A 15,362-nucleotide genomic window follows, 5' to 3' on the forward strand; every position below is an offset into this window, starting at 1 on the left:
ACGCATCAATCCTGGTGGTTTGACAAGTGACATTCTTGCAGGCAGATGCCTGCCACAATGATCTGGAGGGAAGAAACCCGATGCTCTGAAATGCCTTTGCTCTGACAACATAGACAAAGATGTATGGATACACACCAGCACACACATGTTTCCTCCCTGGCCTCTCCTGGGCACAAGGTCACATTCCACAAGTGTCATCTGCACCTTCTCTCTTCAGGTGAGGTCAGAGCATGGGCTCCACTGCCACTCTAGAAAGCTGGCTGCAACCCCTCACCGGGGTGGGCTACATGTCCTGGGGTCTGGTGGCAGAGGGAACCAACGCAGGCCTCCCCCAGCATCAGAGAAACCTGACTCAGGAGGCATGGGGGTAAGGGAAATTGTTCACTGTGCAAAATTCCAGTAGAAAAAAAAAAGTCACTTTCAGCCTGGGCACCTTCTTTCAGGGTCCTTATATCCTGGGAAGGAAGTGAGTGACAGTCATGATTGGGGACACCTTGCTGCCCCGCTTTACCCGTCCATATTTGCTCAGTGCGATGTAGGTCCCTCGATACAGGTCTGACTCATAGGCGTTGTAATTGTTGGGCAGGAGGGTTTCTCTGAACTTGCATTCCTCTTGGAAGCTGGTCTGTGAAAGAATGGACAAACAGCAGGCCAATTACAAGTGAGGCCCAGCCGACCCGCTGCCAGGTGCCTCCCCGCCCCCCCAGCCCCCGCCCTCTTTGTAAAACAACCACTGTGAGATGTAAGGCACCCCAGGTGAACAGAATCATGAAAGGTTGGAACCGGAAGAGACCTCAGAACTCTCATGGCCCCCTCTCACCTTCCCTCCCTTACAAGGAGGAAACCAAGGCCCAGGGACGTAGGTGGACAGTCTGTGTCACAGGGGGTGAGTCTCCTGATTTCCAATTCAGGGCACTTTCTACTAAGCACCTCTGATGATTTATCCCACTCAGAGAAAGGACCAGAAAGGGATGTAATAGGCTGTTTTCTCCAGTCCACTGTGAGAGGTAGTCTAGTGGAGCAGGACTGAGAGAAAGAGCTCGGGGTTCTGGTTAGTGGCTTCTCCACTCCCTGGCTGTGTGCCCCGGCGGGGGGCTGCTCCTCTCTCAGCCTCGGTTCCCTTTTCTGCAAACTGTGTGGTGGTGTTGGGGGTGGGGAGGAAGGTGGTGAAGGGGTCAAAGCAGATGATTCCTAAGTCCTTTCACTCACTCCTTCCACTTGTGTTTCCTCACTGCCTTTCCCACTTTAAGTCCCAAGTTTGCAATTCCTTAAAGAGGCATTTTGACTTTGAGCCCGAAGATGCCCTGTGCCTCACTGGACATTCGTAGTTCTCCAGGGAAGTGCAGGAATAGAGATGGTGGGGAGCAGAGGTTTTTGTGGGGACAAGAAGCGGGTTGCCTGTGTGACAGTGGTGCCATGGGGTCTGGGCCAGTGATAAAGCGCTGATCTGGTAGAGGACAGTGTGTGGACCGTCCGCTCAGAAGTGATTGCTGGACTTCCTGTCACACACCCACAGGTTCATCCCCAGTAAATAGCCCACATCCTCCTTTATTCCTAGAAAAGAGAGCCCTTTGCTCCCCTAGCAGGCCGGGTCCCTGTCCTGAGGGGGGGCTGGGAGGGTTTCTGTGCTTTTAATGAGGAGCAGCTCCTTGGGGTCTACAGGAAGAGAGCGAGCTGGGAGCCAGGAGACCTGGGATGTAGTCTTAAAAAAAAAAAAAAAAGGAATGAAGCAGAGAAATAGGTGGAGTATCATTTCTGATTCCTTCCTGCTGACTGGGGCCATCAGCTATAAAATAACCCACTCAATGGCTGACCGCACCAGAGGTGTCATCTGACCTTCTCTACAGGAATTGTACTGTGAGCTCACTGACCCGCTGGCAGTGGGCTTCTTCCTGTTTTGAACAGAAGGTGACGAGCTTGCTCACCAGGGCTCCCAGACTCCCAGCCCTTTGAGTTCACCTCTCAGGCAGCATCTAAAACAGTGTGTGATCCCTGTGGACAGATTTTTCTATCCCAATAGACTCCAAGTTCCTTAAGATAAGAACTGTGCCTTGTTGAGTACATGATGCTGAATGAATGATGACTTATTAGGGACAACACTGAAATGTACAGATACCCCCACGTGGATGGCTGTTTCAATGCAGTGTGGGAGTGAGCAGGGAGGAGGTGTGGTCTCCCCTTCTGCCCTTTCTCCTTCCCTCTCCTGCCCCTAGTTTACAAAGCTCTTCCACATTATGTTAATTTCCTTGAGACAAATGTGAAAACTCTCACCAGCCACTATCAAATGGCTCCTTGATACCATCTAGGGAGTTGCCACAAGCTTTCCTTTCTCTCCTATGGGTGCTCAGTAAATATTTGTGGAATGCGTGAAGGAAGGATTATCCCAAAGGTGGGGAGAGGAAACAAATCAAAGTGGGTAAAGAGTACATTTGAGCAATAGCTTTGAGGTTAGACTGATGATGCTTCACCTCGTACTTAGCTGTGTGAACTTGGGCAAATTAACTTCCTAAGCCCCAGTTTCCTCATCTGTAAAGTGGGAGCAGTAAGAATAATTATGTCATAGAATTGGAGTAATTATTAATTGAGATAATGCATAAAAAGTCCTTGGTATAATGCCTGGCACATAGAAAAATAAAAAAATAATTGTCTGGTGCCACAATAAAAGTCTGGTGCAGACAAATGAACAAAATAGAAAGTCAAGAAGTAAACCCAAAGATACGTGAATATAAAATAAAAATGGACCTGAAGTGAATATAAAATAAAAGTGTATCTAGAAATAGAAGTGTGTTTCAAATCACTGAGGAAACATGGTGTTGGTAAGAACAATAATAACAATAACAATAAATTTGATGTATGCCTTCATTCTTATATTAAAATGAACTCTAAAAGGAGCAGAGATTTAACTGCAAAAAAGAGAACCTTAAAGATACAAATTTTTTTTTAAGATACAAAATTATTTTTTAAAAGTCAGAAATATCTTTCTAAGCAGGACCCAAAAATCTAAAAGTCATAATAAATAAATAAATAAATAAATAAATAAATAAATAAATAAATAAATAAATTTGTCTGGAAAAAAAATTTAAAGACCTTAAACAAAATAAAAATATAAGTAATATACTGGATAAAAAATATTTCCAATGCATTTTATTTTGTAATGCAGTTTGCAATACATTGCAAAGAGGGCATTTTGTTACTATATTCAGAACACTTAACTCACCAAAAAATGGATATTAATGAACAGACAATTCACAGAAAGTGACATACAAATAGCACTTAACCATAAGAAAACTAGGGGCCCGGTGCACGAAATTCATGCACATTAAAAGAGATTAATTAGAGGAAATAATTTAATATTGCTATTTGCCCTTTCTCTATAATAGAAGTGTCAGAGATGAAAGAAAATTAGTAAAATGTATATGAAAAACTTCCTCCTGTCAGAGTCTGGGGTGCACCACGGGACCCAGAGTCAAGTTTCTTCCCACCCACATGCGCCTCAAAATCTCATGAGACCCAGACCTGGTCGCCCCCCCCCCCCCCCCATTGGGCTAGATCCAGACCTGGCCAGTCCCACCCTTGTCAAGCCCCACCGGGCAGGGGGCGTAGCCTCAGGTCCCCTGGTCTGGCACCAGGTTGGGGGGCATGGTCTGAGGTCCCCCAGCCCAGACCAGGGCAGGAGGCATGCCTTGAGGTCCTCCATCAAGCCCTGCCAGGTGGAGGGGCACAGCCTCAGGTCCCCCATCAAGCCCCACCAGCAGGGGGGTGCAGCCTCAGGTCTCTCATCAAGCCCTGCTGGGCGGAGGGGCATGGCCTGAGTTCCCCTGACCCAGCACTGGGGGTGCACCTTGAGGTCCCCTGTCAAGCCCCACTGGGTGGGGGGCACGGCCTGAGGTCCCCTGTCAAGCCCAGCCAGGCAGGGGGGCACAGCCTCAGGTCCCCTGGCCCAGTGCTAGGGCGGGGGGTGCAGTCTGAGGTCCCCCGGCTTGGTGCCAGGGTGGGGGGCTCGGCCTGAGGTCCCCTGTCAAGCCCCACAGGGGCGGGGGCGGGCAAAGCCTCAGGTCCCTGCTGATTGCTCGTTAAGGCTCCTTATGGGAACTTGGCCTCAGCTGTGAGTGCAGCCATCTTTGTGATGGAGTGGTGGTCAATTAGCATATTCCCTCTTTATTAGATAGGATATGCCCTAGCCAATTTGGCTCAGTGGATAAAATGTTGGCCCTCAGATTGAAGGGTCCAGGGTTTGATTCTGGTCAAGGGAATGTACCTCGGTTGGGGTGCATACATGAGGCAACAATTGATGGATATTTCGCTCTGTCTCTCCCCCTCCCTCCCACTCTCTCTAAGAAGCAATGGAAAAAATATCCTCTGGTGAGGATTAACAACAACAAACAAAAAAATCACATAAGAAAATATCCTACATAATAAAAGGGAAGTATGCAAATTAACCATCACTCCGCTACGCCCACGATTGGGCCAGCAGGAGGCGCGGGGGCAGGACTCGGGGTGGCCAATCGCGCTGGCAGGAGGAGCTGGGAGCGGAGACTCGCGAGTGATCCCTGGCAAGCCGAGCCGGCTTGGGCTGGGGGATCTCAGGCCGCCAGGCCTCGCCCCCAAGCCGAGCCGGCTTGGGATGGGGGTGTCTCAGGCCGCCAGGGCCTCGCCCCCAAGTGCGATGGCTCTCAAGCCACACAGGTTTGGGCTGGGGGTCTCAGGCCGCCAGGCCTCGCCCCCAAGCCGTGCGATGGCTCTGAAGCCACACAGGTTTGGGCTGGGGGTCTCAAGCTGCCAGGCCTCGCCCCCAAGCCGCGCGATGGCTCACAAGCCACACAGGTTTGGGCTGGGGTCTCAGGCCGCCAGGCCACTCCCCCAAGCTGAGCTGCTTAGGCTGGGGTCTCAGACCGCCAGGGCCCCGCACCCAAGCCACAGGATCCCCTGGCCATGAGGACAGCTTGGGCTGGGGTTTCATTCCTGCAGGGCCTGGCACCCAACTGCATGATCACCCAGCCAGCAGCAGCGGCAGGGCGGTGCACCCCCACCAAGCTATCTTCAGGCCAGTGAAGGCAGCCTGGGCTGGAGCCGCACACCCCCACCGGGCTATCCACAGCCAGGCTGAGATGGCAGCCTGGGCAGGGGTCTCAGCTTGGCTGGGCTGAGGCGGCAGCCTGGGCTGGGGTCTCAGCCTTGCCAGAGCCCCATTCCCTGCCAGTGATGGCAGCCTGGGGTCTCAACCATTGAGTCACACCAGCCAGGCAGATATGGAGGAATCTTAAATGTTTCTTTTTTTATAATATATATTTTATTGATTTTTTACAGAGAGGAAGGGAAAGGGATAGAGAGCTAGAAACATCTATGAGAGAGAAACATTGATCAGCTGCCTCCTGCACACTCCCCACTGGGTATGTGCCCCCCAACCAAGGTACATGCCCTTGACCAGAATTGAACCTGGGACCCTTGATTCTGCAGGCCAATGCTTCATCCATCTGCTGAGCCAAAACAGTTAGGACTGTCCAATATGCTAAAGAAAAAACCCTATCTAATAAAGAGGGAATATGCAAGGGAGGGCATTTGGGGGTGACCGGAGTATCAGGGGCTGGCAGGGAAGTGGTTAGGGGGTGATCAGGCTGGCAGGCATAGCGGTTAGGGGCAATCAGGAAGGCAGGCAGGCGAGTAGTTGGGAGCCAGCAGTCCTAGATTGTGAAAGGGATGTCCGACTGCCTGTTTAGGCCCGATCCTAGGATCAGGCCTAAACAGGCAGTTGGACATCCCCCAAGGGGTTCCAGATTGGAGAGGGTGCAGGTTGGGCTGAGACACACACACACACACACACACACACACACACACACACACACACCCGTGCACGAATTTCATGCACCGGGCCTCTAGTGTTTAATAAGAGAAATGTAAATGACATAAAATGTGAGGTCCCATTTTTAATTGTCAGATTACAAAGAGAACCAATATTTGATAAATACTTTCATTGGTGAGGACACAGAAACTAGGATTTCTCATTCAATGTCCATTGATGTGTAAATTGTTATACACTTTATAAAGAGCAATTTGACAGTGTTTATTAGAATAAAAAATTGTTACAGCTTTGATGAGTAATTCTGCTCCTAGAAATTTACCTTACTGGTACAGGCTGCCACGTGTACAAAAGTGACTGCGACATTGTTTACAGTAGTGAAAGCCCGACATCAGCCTACGTGTCTATTAGGAGGAGTGGTGAACTCAATTACAGTAAGTCCACACAGCGGGACACTATAAGCCATGAGAAAGTAAGAACCCTCTTTGTGCACTGACTTGAAATGGTCTCAAAGATACACTGTTAAGTGAAGAAATAAGCTTCAAACTGTGTGTGTAGTATGCTCCTGTTTGTGTGACTTTAAAAAAAGATGCCGTGTGCACGCGCAGGGACACAGGTGTTTCCTGGGATGGTATTCAAGACACTGGTAAGGGCGGCTGAATCTGGGAGGAAGTGGGTGGCTTTAGGACAACAGGGAGAGTGAGGCTTACTTCCCATGCTATGTTCTTTGGTATTTGTTCTCCCCCTGAGGCCATGGTCCTGCATTACCTAGTCATATAAGTAGGTTACTTAAAATGGAAAAGGAACCCAGGATAGAAGATGGGCCAGGAAACGGAGAAAACATTGGTATCAGAAACCGGTGGTCTCCTCCTCCTCCCATCACAGCCCAGTCTCCACCCACCACTTTCCCCTCCCTTCTAATTTTGTATGTCCCTGGAGAGTAACCGCCCCGCGGCTTTCCAGGAGAATTCATTTCTGACCTGGATGGTGGTTAGGAGAGAGGCTGCCTATGTGGTTTGCAATCTCCAGAGAGGGAATCAAATCCTGGGGTAGAGGGAGGGGGGAGAGAAGAGGAAGGGGAGAAATTGAGCCATTCTGGCAAGAAGCTCTGACGGCCTTTGCTCATACCCTCTGTTCTAGAATGTGTCCAATTTAAGAACTCAGCCTTTCCTTAGTGCCTGGGTCTCCTAAAACATATTTGTTTACATGTGCATGATGGTGCTTTCTACATCATGTTTTGTCCTCTGTTATTCAGATTTTGATTATTCAAGTCCACCCCCCCCCCGCACCTTTTAAAGAAGCTTCTGACTTGTTTTCCCCCCCATTCTGTCCCTTTTATCTAGCTTAGCTCATATTCCTAGCCTTCCCCAGAATTCTGTACAAATCTAAAGAGAAAAAAGAGAAATAGACGAAGTCTGCTTTAGAAGCCCTCTCTACCTTCCCCTGGCCTGTTCTTTTAAGCACACCGCCCCGCCCCGCCCCCATGCTCTAGTTCAGGTGCCTACAGACCTGTGGCAAGACAACTTCCCAAACTCTTTGGTGCAGCTGACGCTCCAGGCCCGCTGTGTGATTTTCCTGAAGATTGGTGCCCAAGTTGGTATCACGACCCAGCCCCTAATTCACCTCCACCATTTCCCTGAGCTCTGAGTGCTCGTGGCTCAGGAAGGCTGGCTCCTCAGCTCTGGTGTGAAATGCACTCGGCCAAGTGAACACCGTGATAATAAAAGCAGCTACCATATATTATTACTTGAACAAATGAAAATAATTCCAGCGGATCACATTTCCTGGGCCTGCCGGGCCTCAAGCCCCAGTGTGACAATGTCTTAAGTTCCACATAGGTCTCATCAGACTTCTGTGGAGCCAGATCAAGCACTGACGCTCACTCTGGGGACGGCCTCTGCAGAGGGGTCGATGTGTGGGTGTTTCCATGTGCGTTACCTCGGGCAGAAATGCCCATTGAAGTCTGGGCGGACCAGACAGCCATCTCCTGCCTTTAGGCAGAGTCCAGTCACCCAGGTTGATGGGAGTGGATCCTTGTCTTTAAAGTTTCTCCTCCTACGGCTGCCCTTGGCGCTTGTCCCTATTACTCCTGGTTGTGTGTGTGGAGGCGGGGGCGGTGGGTTAAGGAGTGGGCAGTAGAAACGAAGAAGAAAACACTTTGTCCCGAGACCCTTTCCTCCTGCAGCCACGGACTGCTCCTTTCCCTGTCCTCAGCTGAAAGGAAGACATAGCAGCCCCCGGCTCTGAAGAGGTCTGTATTGGCTAACCCTCGTTCCTAGCACACAACTGCATTGGCAATTTAGAAGTGTTTGAAAATGTTTTCACCAGGCACATCATTCTTCGCATTCCTGTAGCTCTTTGCAGGAGGCCACGTGTTCTGAGACTTCTCTGCAGGGCGCTCTGGCACTCACTGCAGCACGGCCTCCCCCTCCCTCGCCCAGACCTGGCACACACTAGATGAGAGGAGCAGCAAACTGAGCAGGGACTGGGGGAAAGGCGTGGGTCTCCTGCCCCAGGTAATTCTCACAGGCCTTTTGGGATGAAGCAAATAGTGTGTTTTTCGAATTGTCACACTACTATTGATTTAAAAGATGTAGACACAGTTATAATTTGTAAAACTAAAATCACTTAAAAGCATAACTGAATTTCTAGTACCTTTTTTGTTGCCGTTTATTGTGGACGAAAAAGGGGCCACATACTAAACCTGACAAGCTCAGGGGAGGCCTGCCTGGTGGGCCCCGCAAACTCAGAGAGTAGGATGGTCTGAAATGAAAACTTCCTAACGAAAAGCCAGTCATGGCAGGTAGGCCCATCCTAGGCCTGTGGCTTCCCTGACAAAGGTCAGCCTTTACCTTAACTGAGCCTGTCGATTGTCCTTTTGCATCTATGATAACATATCTTTGGAATGTCAGAGTAATCCCCTTTTCCAGACCCCTCAGGGCACAACTGCAGGCACCAGGGCAGAGACCACAGAACCCCTCACTGTTATTTTGTGCCCCAAATACCGTCTCTACGTGCTGTAAATGTCAACTATTCTACACACCCCAATATAAACAAAGTGTCTCTCCGTTTTACCTTTCAGCCAATCCCAGAGATTTCCCCACTTTCTTTTCTCCCACCTCCCAACTCTACCACCAATACATTCCATGTAACCCCGTTATGTCTCCTCCTTTGATTCCAATGTATAAAATAAGCTGCAAAACTGCCACTCTGTGGAGCATTTGCTCAGTGTGTTGAGATTTTGCTTCCTGGCAATTGTCCTCAGTTTGGCTCACATAAACTCTTATAAGACTGTTTCTTAAACTGGATGTTTTTTTCATTGATGGCATTTTTTTTTTTTCAACCAAAGGATTCTAACAGAACCACTGTCAAGTGGAGAGCCTTGATTTTTATTTTTTATTTAAAAAAGGAGACTGGGATTCATTGATTTCTGCCTCATTTGAACACAGGTCCTAGTCTGTACCTCAAATGCACGTCTGCTGTGGGCCTTACCTGCCCTACCTGCTGGGCCTCGAGGCAGGTCCCCCACAGCCATGATTGACACAAGACCTTGGAGACCTGGGGTCTTAACTATAAAGGGAGGGTCAAACGGGCCTCCCCGGGGTGCTGGGGGATAATGCTCAGAAAGCCCTTTGCAGGGCACCCTGCAAACAGTAGGTGCTTAAAACGGGGTGGCTATTTGTATTGTCTGAGGAGGGCCAGGCTCTGCACCCCTCTTTCCTGTGGGTGAGACAAGTGGGAGGCCGCTTTTCCTCAGGTGGGCTTTCATGACACTTTTTCTCCCCCCAAGGGCTGTCCCCTGTCCCCTGTCTCCTGCCCAGCACGGTTCCCTCCCTCTAAGAGAAGTCCCATTTAGCGGCAGGAGCAGCTGAGCCAGCTCGGGATGAGGCAGCTCTGGGGGCTTAAAGGGAAATAGTGTGAATGAAATCATCGCCCAGCAGGAGTCTTCCTGGCTCCGGGATCAGTTGGCAATTGTTTTTTCAGACTGTGATAACCAGCCCTGCGGGGCAGCGGCTCCAGGCTCAGCTCTACACTCCCCTGTCCAGCCCCACTCCTGCCTGGCCCTGGGCTCCATCCGGGAGGAGACTCTCCCCACTTAGAGAAAGTGCTTTTGGGCCCAGTGCTCCTGGGGAGTGTGTGTGGAGTGTGTGACAATCGGCCGATCTTCTCCCCTTCTTCCTAAACCCTGGTCGTTTAATGAGCCTTGCTTGACCCCTTGGAAGTCATGTGCCTAAGCATTAGGGCCAGGGGTGTCCCCTGCACTAGGAGTCAGTCCACACTGCAAAGCGCTGGCTCCCTTCCTGTGGTTACTCTAAAGGCTTTACCCTGTGCAGCATGTCCCCTGATTGTTGCATCTCGTGTTCCCAGCCTCCTTGGCTTCTCCTCCCGGGACCATGGACGTAAAGTGAGGAGGGGATAAATATCCCCCATATTTGTGCTCTTTCCCCGCCTCCCAGGTGAATTTCTTTCTGGGCAGAGAGACATGTTGAATAGCTTGTTAACAAAGGTGGCAAGAGTAAGGGCTGCTGTACTGAATGCTTCCTTCCAGATTTCCCTGCCTAGGAGCCCTTGCATAGGGTCCCCTAGCTCAGCGGTCGCCCACCTTTAGGACCTCACGGACCACCAGTGGGCCTAGCTCGCACCCCCACTGCGGCTCTCAACCAGTGGGCTCCAGGCATCATGCAGGCTGCGAGCGGCTCTGAGGGATGACGCACTCCTCGGAGGGGTGCCTACTCCATGGACACCCCTGGCCTAATGCTTAGGCACAAGGCTAACACCTGGGTTGGTCCTGGCTGCCTCCTGTCCCCTCCATCACGGGTGCCGAGATGTAAAAGGTGTCTGAGAATTCCATGCTGTTTCATCTCCCCAGCCCTCCAGCTCTCAGGGCTGGGGTCACCCTCGGGCAGGGCAGAGGCTCTGTAGCCTGGTGGTCCCCAAGCCTGCCTGTGCCTCAGAGACACCAGAGAAACGTAAAAAGCAAAAACAGACAAGCTGATTTCCAGGCCCCAGCCCAGCCCTCCCGGATAAGCATCTCTGAGAAAGGTCCCTGGAAATCGGTACTTTTAACAAGCTATCAAGGTGATGTGAATGCAAACGGCCCTCCCACATGTCTCATCCGTAGGAGAGGGGTGTTTGCAGGGTGCCCTGCAGAGGGCTTTCTGAGCATTATCCCCCAGCACCCCTGGGAAGCATGTCTGATCTTTATCCTCACTTTATAGTTAAGACCCCAGGTCTCCAAGGTCTTGTGTCAATCATGGCTGTGTGGGGACCTGCCTCAGGGCCCAGCAGGTAGGGCAGGTAAGGCCCACAGCAGACGTGCATTTGGTGTACAGATTGGGACCCGCGTTCCAGCTCCTGCCCCACTGCCCCTCCGTTACTTGTCTTATTTCAGGGACCCATGGAATTTAACCCATGCCCGTGTGCATGGAAACCAGCTCAGACGGAGAGATGTTCAAGGGCAGAGGCCACGTGGGCACCCCATTCAGGTATCTAACAGACCTGCTCTGTTGGAATAGTCTCCCCAGAAGCCGGCGCCAATCCCAGATCCCTCTGTCCACTTCCTGATCCTCAGTCTGTCTCCAAGGAGAGGTAGAGCAGCCCTCCACGCCCTTCCCATAAATAACTCTGGTATTCCTTGACCATTGCCCAGAGGTCTTTCTTTTTAGCCCTCTTATTTCTGTCGAAAGAACTCTTGGTTTCTTCAACATCACAGGGATACTTTCCCAGCCTGTATTTTGGAATCAGCCAAATCATGGGCTGAGAGGCCCAGGATGAAGGGATAGAGAGGACAGGGATTTTGGTAAATGTGCTCAGAAGTAGGGAGGTACACCTCGCCTGGTGATCTGTGATGGGGAGGAAGAGTGGGCCTGGTGCCATAATAGGGCTGATGCTTCCCCAGCCTCTGGGGTCAGGGGTTAGACTTGAAACCTAAGTGAAAAGTTCCCCACACCGATGAAGGCGAGGAGAGGGCCTCCGTTTCCCCTCCTCCTGTTGCACTGGGGCTGGAGGCGCCTCTCCAAGGGCGGGTCGTGGAGAACTGCACACTGGCCGCTTGCTTCTGTGGCCTCTCCAGTTCGGAGGATCAAACCTGCCATAGCTCGGAGGGCGGCCGGAGGCCAGAGGCAGCTTTTCCTCAGGCCAGCAGCCCTCTGAGCTGCGGGTCCCTGGACTTACAAAGCGCTGGGAGGCAGGACCAGGAGGATCATGGTCCAATGAAGCCTGAGCTTCAAGGCCCCCCCACCTGCACAGGCTTCCTCCTACAGCCCCCTCTGTTCTCATTCTAGAGAAATATTCATCTCCATACTCCAGAGTTGGTATTATTTTCCTCAGTGGCGTCAGTTTTAGGCCTTGTACAACCTGGAGCTTCCCCTGGCTGGATAAACTCACCGTTGTGTATAATCTTCCTTTACTGTTCATGGCAACGAAGAGGGCGCTTTTCACTCCAAAGAGACTCACCACACCTCGCTCCACGGTGGAAATCTCCAGCAGGCCTGATGGGGAAACACGGGCTGTGTTACCTGAGGCTTGTGCAGATCAGACTGAGCTGTCAATCTAAAGGTGGCCCGGCGGGGCCCATCCCCCTGCTCCTAGAAAGCCAGACCCTCGTCACCTCCATCCCTGATCTCTCTAATTTTAGGAAATCCCACAGCTAGACTCGGTCTTGCCAACAGACTGTCAAAAATCCGGTTCTGCAAGGGGCCGTTCTGACATCAGAGTTAGGGATCACAGTGGCCACTTAGGTATCTACTTACGATTAGCTTTGAATCTGGGCTTTCACTGACTTAATCGCTTTTTGAGTTGGGTAAAAATTGCATTCAGATTCGTTTTGTTAAAAATGTACACTCCACATGTTTCAACAAATCTCAGCCCATCGGATCTTGCAAATGCATCAGCAGAGGCTGACGGTTTGCCTGGATCCTGCAGCCCTTCCCCGACCCCCGCCCCTTAGATGGGAGAGCCTATCCATGCAGCAACCATCAACTGTAGGACCCAGACCCCAGGACAGAGGGGGCAGCAGAAATGGAAAGAAGGATGTGCTTCAGCTGGAAATTGTGCAAACCACTCGCCTTTCCTTCTCAAAGGGGAAGCTAAATAAAAATAAGTTTGTGTCTAATTTGGTCCAAGTATCCTCACTTGTTCTCCCCCTCCTTGCCTTTGGTTTCCCAGGCTGATGGTTCCCAGTGGTCTTATATGGCCACAGATGGCCCCCTAATGCTGAAATATGAGTGCCACAGGGGCTCCATGAGATAATGGCAAAGCACACGGGGATGCTGGGACCTCCGCATATTGAGCCTGCACCTGGGCAGAGTCAAAGTGAGTCTGGAAGGGATGGCTCTGTTAAGGGCATCCAAGTGGAGAATAGCATGTCACTCTCCTTCATAACAGGACCCCGCGCATCAGAGCAAGTCCCCTGCATCCGTGAGCCCTGCTTGAGCTCAAGCCCCCAGCTTCCCAACTGGCTGCAACTGGCACTCACTGTAGGGGTTCTCCTCGTGGGTCCCGCTGATCCGGCCGTCGGGGGACACCTGGAGGTGAAAGCCGATGCCCACGTTGCAGTAGAGCCTCCGCTGTCTCTTGATCCCCACCAAATAGCCACTTTCCCAGTTCACCCCGGCAATCTCTCCAGCTAGCCCAGCTCGGGACCTGGACAGCAGGGTGCCCCAGCCCCTGGAGTCCAGCAGCGTGCTGTTGGCTCGGGTGCCCGCAGGGGAGGGCACCACCATGCCCACTAGGACGCCTAGGAAGAGGAGAGCCTGCAGCGTGCCCTGAAGACGTCCTGCTCCCCGGGACATAGCGATGAACAGCCTCTGTCCCAGGGCCATCCACCTTGCCTCTCAGGCACGTGGTCAGAATTAATGGCCCTAAAAATACCGCCCTTCTTGTTTTTCTCCCCTCGGCATGGCGGCAGGGGCTTATTTTTGGAAGGCAGATGAAGGCTGCTGACATAAAACCAAAGCCTGCTTTGGGCACTCGGGTCGGGAGCAGAAGGACCCAGGCTGAGCCGCGGCTGGTAGGGACCATGGCTTGGGGACGCTGTCTAGTTCGCCCGCTAGCTCTGTCCCGAGTTGATTACATTTGATTTGACCTGTCTTTATAGTCCAGCAGCCTGGCGCTCCCCTCCACCCATCATCACCCTGACGTCAGCTGGCCCAGCTCACTTATCCAGGGCTGTAACATTAACCTGCTCCTGAGCTGGCTGCTCCCCAGACCCCCAGCGCCCTCCCCATGCCTCAGGGATGCTGGGAGCCACTGTCATTCCAACTATGAGGCAGGAATGAAGTGAGCAGGGAGCATCTCTGAGGGAGGGAGGGATTGGCTGGGGGCCCAGGGAAAGAGGCAGGCGAGAGGCGACCCAGGATCCAAATTGGGCAGAAGTTCTTGGCTTGGCAGCGCTGGCTTCCTTATTTAGAGGGCAAAGGTAAAGACGGGGATAGGGGAAGGCTTGGTGGCACGTGGCGACCGGGGCCTATGAGTTACCCTAGAGACCTTTTCATGGAAAGAGCGCATGGTTGACAGCAATAGTGGCTCAGGGGACCCTTTCAGCAGGAGAGGACAGAGATTGGGTGGCAAGGGGTGGGGGGTTATCCAAAGGAGCATTAGGGTCATGGAGGGAGGGAGGTTGGGTTCTGGCTTCTGCTCACTGTCCTGGCCATGGCATTCACCCAGCCAATGAACATTGTCTCTGGCCCTTGACATAGCCCACAAGCCATTTTCCTACCTGGGCTCATCCTTGGCATCTGATAGGTATTATTCCCATTTTACAGACAGGAAAGCTCAAGCACAGAGAGCTTAAATGACTTGCCTGAGTTACCATAGCTAGTGAGCGGCAAAGCCAGGACATAAAGTTGGCCTGAGTTGAAAGCCCATGCCTTTAACCTCTGTGTGCTTGCCTGGAGTGGAAATGGGATTTCCAGGCTGGCCCTCGGGTACTACTGAGCTCATTACATGCCTTGAGCCAACCACAGGATTATTTCAACAGCCAAACGATTCACCAGTGCCCACAGGCTGGAGGCTGCAGGCAGCGTGGGGCGAGCTCCTAGGGTGGGTCCACTGCTCAGGGCCTCTTCTGAGACTCCAAGTCTTCTGCTCCTGCTTGGACCTCAGCCTCATCTGTGGCGTCCACCTGCCTTCCGCTTCTCTGCCTACTTCACTTAGGGTGATGCTTTTGTTAGCGTTTCTGCCAGGCCACACATTTCCGGTTCTCCCTCGACATGTTCCCTCAGATCCTTTGGGGCCCAGACAACTTCTGTCATTACCTTCAGCTGATAAACTGAGTGGGCCCCCAGCTTCCAGCCATCTTTCCCTTCCCTGTCACATCCATTGCCGTCTGCCCAGCCTTATCATCACCAGCACCATTTCCCACCACGAGGAAAGACTGGTACCTCTTGGGTACAGAATGAGTCTGCTGTGTAGGCCTTTGTTGGGAAAATGGTAAATAAATAAATAAATAAATAAATAAATAAAGCCGAAAGCAAGCGTCTCTATGTAGAGTAGGAGAGTTGTGAGTAACGCAAATACAAAATTGTAAAAAACAAGCAAACAAACCATCAAAGCCCACAACCAA

The 15,362-nt window shown here is 51.6% G+C and overlaps 1 protein-coding gene across 1 annotated transcript; it reads right to left on the minus strand.

Moving 5' to 3' along the window:
* Nucleotides 1-448: 448 nt before the first annotated feature.
* On the minus strand, nt 449-13,620 carry FGF6 (fibroblast growth factor 6). The gene is made up of 3 exons (XM_008143746.3): nt 13,275-13,620; nt 12,185-12,288; nt 449-625 (listed from the first exon to the last, which is right to left on the minus strand). The coding sequence occupies exons 1-3, from the start codon at nt 13,618-13,620 to the stop codon at nt 449-451; spliced, it is 627 nt and encodes a 208-aa protein (XP_008141968.1).
* Nucleotides 13,621-15,362: the final 1,742 nt, after the last annotated feature.

This window comes from Eptesicus fuscus, chromosome 7, assembly GCF_027574615.1.
Source record: "Eptesicus fuscus isolate TK198812 chromosome 7, DD_ASM_mEF_20220401, whole genome shotgun sequence".
NCBI classification, from domain to species: Eukaryota; Metazoa; Chordata; class Mammalia; order Chiroptera; family Vespertilionidae; genus Eptesicus; species Eptesicus fuscus.

Coding starts and splice junctions, on each gene's coding strand:
- FGF6 (XM_008143746.3), bottom strand. CDS start 13,620: ATGGCCCTGGGACAGAGGCTGTTCATCGCTATGTCCCGGGGAGCAGGA. Junction 12,289..13,274: donor CCACGAGGAGAACCCCTACA/GTGAGTGCCAGT, acceptor TTTCCCCATCAG/GCCTGCTGGAGATTTCCACC. Junction 626..12,184: donor AAGGAAGATTATACACAACG/GTGAGTTTATCC, acceptor ATTCTTTCACAG/ACCAGCTTCCAAGAGGAATG.